The sequence below is a fragment of the Propithecus coquereli genome, unplaced genomic scaffold, assembly GCF_000956105.1.
Source record: "Propithecus coquereli isolate 6110/MARCELLA unplaced genomic scaffold, Pcoq_1.0 Scaffold79, whole genome shotgun sequence".
NCBI lineage: Eukaryota > Metazoa > Chordata > Mammalia > Primates > Indriidae > Propithecus > Propithecus coquereli.
Genome location: NW_012154062.1, coordinates 4,184,647 through 4,194,022, shown reverse-complemented (window position 1 = coordinate 4,194,022; position 9,376 = coordinate 4,184,647). Strand labels below are relative to the sequence as shown.

General features: G+C 53.9%; 1 protein-coding gene across 1 annotated transcript; it reads left to right on the top strand.

Moving 5' to 3' along the window:
- Nucleotides 1–5,405: 5,405 nt before the first annotated feature.
- DOK2 (docking protein 2, 56kDa) lies at nt 5,406–9,165 on the top strand. The gene is made up of 5 exons (XM_012662947.1): nt 5,406–5,578; nt 6,550–6,837; nt 7,036–7,123; nt 7,814–7,998; nt 8,473–9,165. Exons 1-5 carry the CDS (start codon nt 5,516–5,518, stop codon nt 9,076–9,078), a joined length of 1,230 nt encoding a protein of 409 aa, XP_012518401.1. The 5' UTR covers nt 5,406–5,515; the 3' UTR covers nt 9,079–9,165.
- The last annotated feature ends 211 nt before the right edge of the window (nt 9,166–9,376 follow it).

Below are 9,376 nucleotides of genomic sequence, written 5' to 3'. Positions count from 1 at the left end.
ACGCCGGGTGGGAGGAAGGAGCGGGCCGGGGGAGCGCGGAGGAGGGGCAGCTGGGGGAACAAAGCTTTGTTTACATGGTTTTTAAAGGAGCCGCGCTCGCTCCGGCGGGCGGTGCTGGCGTGGGAGTTGGCGCTGCTTTCTTCGATTCTGCGTGGTGCGGGCTCCTGGATGGGCCGGGGTCTGTCCCCGCCCGAAACCCCTGCACCCCGTGCCTTCCTCTCTTCCCGAGTGTCTTCCCCCTGACTTGCCCCTAGACCCTGACCCCCCCGCCCCCACCCCGCCGCGCCGCTATGGTGACACCGGACCCGGGAGGGGTCTTGCAATTCGCCCACCGCCAGTAACCAACCACCTAGGATGCCTGCAGGATTCTTTACTTTCCTGGGCCCTGTTCTCAGTGGGGGCCGAATCTGTGTCTGTGTCTTCCTAGCTTAACGGACCAGGGCCATTGCTGTCTGATCTGGGGTTTCACCAGCAACCCCAATAGCGTTCTCCTTGTTTTCATTTATGTCCTTTTCTTTTGGATAAACATTCATGGAAACAGCCGCCAAATACTGGTGATGATCAAAATATACAGAAGGCATAGTTCTGTCTTCCCAAAGACTAGGCTGCCTCCTGAGAGGGGTCAGATGCTGAGAGAGGTGGTGGTGCTGGTGGTTAGGACCCCTGGGCTCAATTTGAGTGGGAAAGCCATCCCTCTGGGTCACATGAGGTCACTCGCTGCATGCGGAGGCCAATTCCAGTCTTTCCCATTAGAAATTGTCTTTATTAGATAATGCCAATTTCTGTTTTCCACTGAATTCCTCCTCTTTGGCTTCCATTCAAGGCCCCCAGTCTAGATCTTGGCTGAATTCTGACGACAATGATTGTTTGAAGTTTGTATTTACTGGGGGGTACAACGTGTGATGCAAATGATGGAAATTACACACCCCTTCTGTTGTGGATATAGTGGACTGGCACTCAGTGTTCATTTCTACTTCCATCCTCCTAATGTGTCTTCCTGATTTACAGAGGTAGGATACCTAAAAACTACATTACCCAGACTTCTTTGGAGCTAGGGTTCTGTTAGGCTGTGCCAATTAGATTGACTCAGAGAAGATTTAGGAGGCAGAAGTGAGATAGAGCCTTTGACTGTTCCTTTTGACCAGCCTAGCCCTTGATATGTTGGACTGGTTTTGTTTTTGTTGTTTTTTTGCAATAACCTTACAGTGTCCAACCATTAGCTCTGAGGGTATAAAGAGGCAGGGTAGTGGGTTCAGGGGCTTCCTGAGCTTGCATTGTGCAGCAGTATATTTATTCTTGGAGTCACAATCACAATGGCAGTCTTTGGATTCCCTGCTTGACTGGGTAGAGGTAACAGCTTCCTGGTGGGCCAGGCCCCAGTCTCTGTCTCCCCTGCCCCTTCCACCCCACACTTGTTTATTCCTTGGTCTTCCCCTTCTCAGTAAATGGTACCACCATTCATCTTGTCGCTCCAAATAAACACCCAGTTGTTGTCTCTACTCCTTATATCTTATCAGTCCCCCACATCCAATCCACGTGCAAGTCCTGTAGAATCTGTATCTAATATAGACCCAAATCTGGCCACTGTTCATCTCTATTGCTAACACCCTGGTCTAATCCACCATCACATTTTTCCTGTGCTCCGTTAATAGATTCTGAACTAGTTTCCCTGCTTCCTGCCTTGCCCCTTGGTAATCCATTTCCCATAGATCTGCAGGACATTCCTTTAAAATCATAATTCAGATGATTTACACCCCTACTTAAAATCCTTAAGTGGCCTCTCATTGCATTGAGAATCCAAATATTTGCTGTGTCCCAAGAGGTCACATGAGCTGACCTTGTCTCTATCCTGCCTCCTCTTGCTCATAGTGCACTGGTCATTCCTGCCTTCTTGCAATTCTTGGTGTCCCGGTGTGGTGCTCCTGCCTCAGGGCCTTTGCTCTTGTAGTAACTTCTGCCTGGAATCTTTTCCCCTCAGATCTTTAAATGGGTGGTTTCCTCTTATCATTGACTTCTCTGTTCAGTGGTCACCAGAGGCTTTTTTCACCACCCTATTGAAAGTTAACCCCTCACCTGAATGAATGAACTTCTAGTCTTATTCTAGGGCACATGTGGGGCTCATATGAGAACATAAAACGTTTTAGTGTTATATCAATGTTAAGTTTGAAGTTTGTATTTACTGGGGAGTACAATGTGTGATGCAAATGATGCCAATTACACACCGTTTCTGTTCTGGATGTAGTGGACTGGCACTCGGTGTTCATTCATGTTCATTATGTTATGTCATAGACTCTTCTTCTCAGAGGGTTTCCAGAACTGGATTTTTCTTTTCTTAGTACTGAGAAAGTGATATATTTAATGGAGAAGGGGAGGAGAGGATACAGATGGAACTCAAGAGACTGGTGTTGTCTTCCTTCCCCTCCGACAGTCAGAAACCCCTCAGGGTCGGGGAGGCAGGGATGAGATCTTTCAGAGTCTCTGCTCACTTCTTTGTTCAGTCCTTCCTCCTTCTGAGGCGCACGTCAGCTCCCTGCCCATCTTGTGCCTACTTTCCTGTCATGTGTTCAGAGCTACTTCTCGGGCAGCTCTTCTCACCTGTACATCATTTGGGGTTACCTAATTCACAAGCCCGCCCAAGGAGTCAGACGCAGCCTCTCCTGCTTCTTCCTTTGTTGGTCCCAAAGACAAGCTCACAAGCCTTTTTGTGTTAGGATTTTGTTGCTAATCACTGCAGAAGAATAGTAACCAAAAGTTGCAAAGTTCATGGCGCTGTGGTCTCTGGTCTGTGATTCCTGACTCTTGCTGAGAGAAACCATTGTCAAGGAAAGGGTCCTAGTGGCTTATATTGAGGCAGAGGTGGGATTTGGGGTGCCTCTTTCTTTCCAATAAAAGCAAAGAGAAGCCAAGAGGCACCCCCAAGCGCCACCTATGCCTCTGTATAAACCACTGGGATCCTTTCTCCACCCATCATTGGTGCCTGGGGATCCTAAGGACCTCTAATGCTCATGACACTGCTGTGTCATGGAGCAGTGTCTCTGGGCCCCTGCTCACAGGGATCCCCTGTGGCTAGACAGCTGGTACTGGGGTTAGAGCTTCCACTTCAGGGTCCCCACAAATCCTGCTAGGGCAAGTTGAAGGGGCCTTGAAGGACTCAAGGGTATTGCTCTTGGTATACTCTTGCTATCCTATCCTCTGTAGACAATGGCTATAGGAGGAGAACTTCTCCAGCTTCTCCTGACAAGGGATGAGATTGTGGGGGGGTGTCTGGATGGATTGCCTGGGGTTCAGGCCTTCAGGTTTCAACAGTTTTCAAGTAATCTGGTAAGCTCGGGTGCCCCCCTGTGGTTCCTAGTGGAATGTGCCCAGTTTGCCTTCAGGGAAGGCGATCTGAGCAGTGGTGGGAACATCTGCTATTGTCTTGCTACTCAAAGTGCCTTCTGGCCCACCCAGCAGCAGCGGCAGCATCTCAGGGCTCACTCCAGACCTACTTGATTGAAATCTGCACCTTTAATAAGATCTGCACATTACAGTTTACTCTGGCAGCTCCCAGGACGGCCCACAAGCTAAAGGCCATGCAAGCGCCCAGGCATACTTGGCTCTCCTTAGGGACTAGAGAGACAGAATAGGCCACATCCCATTTCTGTACCCCAAACCACTTCCCAAGTGTGCTTTTCCCACAACAACATTCTTGGTACTCCCTTGGGCTTTGGATCAACCTGTTCAAAGCCAGGCAGCAGGGCTGAGGGCTGTGAGCTTGAAGTGACTCAGCCGGCTACTCCCAGGGCTCATAACATTAATCTTTTCAAGCTGTTTTGGGCCAGCACATGACATGTGCAGCAGAATGCCTGAGCTGTGCACAGCTCTGCTCTCCTCACCAGGGCAACTGAACCCCTGTGGTAGAGGAAATGGGCCCTTTAATATAAGCGCCCATTATGGGATGAACCCCGAGAGTGTTGATCTAATTCTCAGTTTCCCCCAACATTTCTACACCGTCCCTCCATCCAAAGTGCCTCTCTAAGCCGTCTGCCTCTAAGTTAAATTTCTCCTAGGAGCCTGGATGTCCCCAAAGCAACATATCTTGCATGGAGTTGGGATTCCACTAAGCAAAATGTTGAATTAAAGACCAGGAGCCCTGGGCTTTGCTTCCTCCTCTGCCTGCAATGAGCTCTGTGCCCACAGGCAAGTTGCAAACAGGTATGTTCATACCTGCCCTGCCTTTGCCAAGGAATAGCGTGGCTGGTGAAAGTGTGTGCCTACAAGCTTTGGTAATGATGAAGCACTTTTGTTTTAGTAACTATGAAGCATTTAAAAAATATATCTTAACTGCCACACTAGAAAAAAAACTTTTTCCTTGGGACCACGGTGTTTTATTAGGAAAATAGAATAAAAACTTGGAAAGCAAAACAATCCTTTCTAATTTAATGAAAAATTTGTTATTTTTTATTGTTTTCTGTGCGTGAGTTATATGCAACTTGAAAAATAGTTCAGGCGGTGGCTCCCAAGGTAGAGATGTGTGAGTTACATATGCTTCATGAGGCCCCGGGCTCAAAACTAGCGTGAATTACATACAGCTCACACTGCAGTTCATGTGTTGAAGTCAATGCTGTTGTAACTTGAGCTAATCTCTAGACGAAACCCAAGTCTTTCTAATGCTCAGGAAGGCTGAAAAGAAGGCAAAATCCAACAGTTTAGATGTGCTTGGGGAGTAAATCCCTTCTCCAGAAGGGATGTTCATGTTTCTAGAATCTTCACAGGGGTGGTGTAAGCGTATGTTGCTGTCAGCAGGCAGGGAGTGCTCCCAGGTAGTGAAACAGTTGTATCTCTGTGTGTGTGTGTGTGTGTGTGTGTGTGTGTGTGTGTGTGAGAAAGAGAGTGTGAGAGAGAGAAAGTGGTATTGGTTAGTGTGCACATGTGTCTCTGTGTGCAGTGCTGTGTATGTGGTTCAGCTATTAGAGTCGAGAAACCTGGGTTCCAATTTGGTGGCCTTGGGTAAGTCCCTCAGACAGACCTTTCTGAGCCCTGGTTTCCTCATTTTTGAGTTTAGTGTGTTGGGTGGTTGTCCTTTCCAGCTGTCTTGCTCAGCATCCAGCCTGGGGGTGCAGGGAGGGGGCTTCTGCTAGTGGCTTTACTGTGCAATTTGGTTTCTGGGTCTCTTCCTCTCTGTGGGGCAGCCACTCTTTGCTGGTGCCTGCCTGTGCTGGCTTCTGCACTGGACTTGCTGCTAGCTGAAGAGCTGGCATTTGGCTTTCTGGAAATTGTCTTTAACTCACTGGAAATGCAGGAAGCTTGAGCATGAAACTCACTCAGCAAAAAAAAAAAAAAAAAAAGGCGCACACACAAGAAACCACAGGGCCTATCAGCCTGTCGTCATCGAGCAAACTAGAATAGTGCAGAAAACTCTAGGCAGAGAGGAAATGAACTTGAGAGAAGGGGAACACACAGCAGAGAAGAGAGAGGAAAGAGGGCGGGAGTGGAAGGACAGAGCTGAAGCCTGGGGCAGCGAGATGGTGAGAGGATGGGCGAGGAGGCGGTGAAGCACGGCTGCCTGTACCTTCAGCAGCAGCAGACGTTTGGAAAGGTGGGAGTCGCGAGGCTCAGGCTGCTGGAAACCCCTAGGGGTGGCAAGGGAGTTGGGTGTTCCAGAACCTTTAAAGGGTCCACCAAATTAGACAGAGACCTTGGCAGGGCTCTTTCCTTACCAGATCTTGCCTCTCAAACCAGGCCCCAAACTATGCTGTTTATGGATGGCTGTTTGCCCTGGGAGGAGGGGGGAGGGTACTGACTTAACCTCTTGCCTCTGTCTGGCTCTCTTGCTATGTTGACTTCTTCTCGCAGGGACAACTTAAAGGGAATGGAAGGAACAGCTGGGGGTACAAATTTGGGATGACATTGGAGGTTCCCTCTCCCTTCCCCACCTCTGTGGGGTGCATTTGGCTGGTGTGAAGCTTGGGCTGAGGCCTCTGGGATCCGGGACCCCCGCCTGTCCATCCTCCTCCTTCCCTGGCCTCCTTGGATGAGGAAGTCCTCTTCCCTCAGCCGACCCGCACAGGGAGGAACCTGTCTCTCTCTCTTTTGTGGCCCAGCCTGTCACGCAGTGAGGCAGAAAGGTTCAGGAGGGTGGAGAGAAGGTCCTGGAGACAGGGCCCCATCAGGACTTCACACAGATCAAGAATGAGGTCTCCAGACTGGGCCCCACGCTGCCCTCCTCCCTCCTTCCTCCAGGCTTCGGTGACTCACTGGCTTTTCTCCTCTAGACTAGTGTCTGCTGGGGTTGGGCCTGCCTGGCCGCTTTGCAGCCTGCACCTGTGGGGCTCGTTACTGTGCTGTGTCGCGCCCTGGGCAATCTCTCTGCTCTTGCTTGCAGGTCTGTTTCGTGGTTGCTTGCGGCTGATCTCCACTTTCTAATTCCTGTGGTCCCTGTCACCCTGTCCTCCTCCGTGGGTCTCCTGTCCATCCCTCTCCCCCAGCTCCTCTTTGCCCCTTTGCTCACAATTGCTCCTTCTCTGGGTGTCCCTCCTGGCACTCCGCCGCCCATGCATCTGGGCTCAGAAATGGCGCCGGTTTGGGGCTGTGCTATATGGAGAGTCGGGCTGTGCCCTGGCCCGGCTGGAGCTCCAGGAGAACCCGGAGAAGCCGCCACGCCGGGGAGGAGAGGCTGCCCGGAGGGTTATCCGCCTCAGTGACTGCCTGCGGGTGGCCAAGGCCGATGGGGAGGCCAGCAGTCCCCGGGACACTAGCGCCTTCTTCCTGGAGACCAAGGAGCGCCTGTACCTGCTGGCAGCCCCTGCTGCAGAGCGTGGTGACTGGATGCAGGCCATCTGCCTGCTGGCCTTCCCCGTGAGTCATCCAGGGCTGCAGAAAGGGCATGGGGGCATGTGGGGTGGGGGCACTAGATACTTCCTCTGGGGAGGGGTTAGGAGAGTCAAGGTCAGGATGTGGCAGGGCCAGCAGGCTGGGTGTACCCTGAGAGAAGGCCTCGGCCTGGGGTGGGCCCTGGGATTGGGATGGTGGTGTGACTTGGGGCCTCCTCTCCAGGGGCAGAGAAGGGAGCTGTCGGGGCCAGAGGGGAAGAGCAGCCAGCCCTGCATGGAGGAGAATGAACTCTACAGCAGCGCGGTCTCAGGTAAGGGGCAGGGGCTACCCTGTGCTCCCTGGGGCGCTGTCCCTGGGGTGAGGCTGGGAGGAGGTGTCAGGCCTGGGTCTTCCTGCCTTGTGGTTGCCCCCAGCCGGGGCCAGCCCCCTTCTCAGCCTCTCCCCCTCACTTCCGGGTGTGGCCCAAGGTTGGGGAGCCTGGCCTGCCTTGCGTGTTGCCCTCAGTTCACCCCGTGTTGCCAAGGCCCTGCTGAGGGGAGAGGTGAGAAGCTGGCAGAGAGAGGAGAAGCTGTCCCCAACCTTCCACCCAAGTTCAACCCACAGGGGACACGATGGGCATCGGCAGTGGGAGGGCAGGGTCAGGCTTCACGAGCAGCTCTGGCAGTAGGGATTGGGGAGGCGGCTGCTGTGAGGTGAGAGGTGGGGTGGAGAAGACAGGCTGTGGCTCTGGCGACAGCGGCAGGAAGGAAGTGGGCATGAGTTTGGGTGGATGAGGCCAGGGCCATGGTACCCACCTGGGTAGGGGGCGGAGGTACCTGGCATTTTGGGGGGTGTGACCCAGCAGGGAGCAGCTCGGCCTTCACGATCCAGGCTGGGGGTCATGGCACACAGATAATACTTTTTCTAGAAAACTTCTGGCATGCTCATTTAGAACCAGGCGGTACCAGGCAGGCCAGCTGTTTCCCATTATCTGCCTTCTCCTCTCTCCTCTCCTCCCCAGTCGTCCCCTGCAAGGAATTTGCCGTGATTATGAGACCTACAGAAGCCAGTGAGAGGTGCCACCTCCGGGGGTCCTATACCCTGCGTGCTGGGGAGAGTGCCCTGGAGCTGTGGGGCGGCCCCGAGCCAGGCTCCCGGCTATACGAGTGGCCCTACAGGTTTCTGCGACGCTTCGGCCGGGACAAGGTGAGGGGCTGTTGCATGGGACAGGCCAAGAGAGGATGAGCTGTGAACAAAGAGAGGTGGTCAGGGAGGGGCAGAGGGGGCAGGCGAGGGAAGAAGAAAGGAAGGGGATGGCAGAGAAGCAGGGGAGGAAGAGGAGAAGCTAAGGAGAGGCACACGTGTGGGAGGGGAGAGTGATGAGGTGCTGCAGGTGGGAGAGCAGGAAGGAGAATGAGCAGAGGTGGAGAGGTCAGAGGGGTGAATGGTGGCTGAACTGATGCCACGCTGGGAACTTGAACAAGTGGAAGGGCGCATGAGCGGGGGAGAGAGGGATGTCTTTGCCTGGAAGGAAAAACCATGGAGGGAGAAGTCTCAGGCAGTTCCTGGTGCAGGGAAGTGGGAGGCCGAGGGCCTGTGGTTGGAGTGGGGCCCAGGGAAAGCAACGTAGCCTGTGGCGCTGCTAGTAACCTCATTCCCCCCGACCCCCTGCCGGCCCAGGTAACCTTTTCCTTCGAGGCAGGCCGGCGCTGCGTCTCTGGAGAAGGCAACTTTGAGTTTGAAACCCGGCAAGGCAATGAGATCTTCTTGGCCCTGGAAGAGGCCATCTCTGCCCAGAAGAACGCTGCCCCTCCTGGGCCCCAGCCCCAGCCCCAGCCACCCACAATCCCTGCCGCACTGCCCCGGCCCCACGACTCGCTGCCACCTCCTTTGCCCACCACACTGGTGCCTGCCCCACAGCCTCCAGGCCCAGAGGGAGAGTACGCGGTGCCCTTCGATGCAGTGGCCCGGTCCTTGGGGAAGAGCTTCAGGGGCATCCTGGGAGGCCCTCCAAAGATCCTGGCGGACCCTCTGTACGACAGCATCGAAGAGGACCCACGCCCTCAACCCGACCACATCTACGATGAGCCTGAGGGAGTGGCTGCTCTGTCCCTGTATGACAGCCCACAGGCACCCGGGTGTAAGGCGAGGAGGAGGCAGGCCACAGCCGAAGGGGACCCTAGCGGCCTCCAGCATGTCCACCCAGCCAGGAAGGATTTCTCTGTCTCTGGCTGGCAGCCGGGAACCGAGTATGACAATGTTGTACTTAAGAAAGGCCCAAAGTGACAGAGATGCAGGCCACATTGAAGTGCACACCGGGGAGGAGGAGACAGCCACCTTCCCTCTGTCTTCTGCTGGTGACTTCTCCTGGCCACTGCATCAGAAGAACCTCCTCTGCTCCTTCCTGGGCCTGCCGTGGCGTGGTGTGGTCTGATGGGTCATCCCTGCCAGGGCCTGCGGGGTGAGTCACCACCTGAAGCAGGAAGAATGCTCTGGAGAGACCCACCCTCCTCCTACTCCTTTCCCACTTCCTTCTCTTTCTTTCCCCAGGCTTAGAGGGAAGCTAGGGCATTTAGGGCAGAGG

Coding starts and splice junctions, on each gene's coding strand:
- DOK2 (XM_012662947.1), top strand. CDS start 5,516: ATGGGCGAGGAGGCGGTGAAGCACGGCTGCCTGTACCTTCAGCAGCAG. Junction 5,579..6,549: donor AGCAGCAGACGTTTGGAAAG/GTGGGAGTCGCG, acceptor ATCTGGGCTCAG/AAATGGCGCCGGTTTGGGGC. Junction 7,999..8,472: donor GACGCTTCGGCCGGGACAAG/GTGAGGGGCTGT, acceptor CTGCCGGCCCAG/GTAACCTTTTCCTTCGAGGC.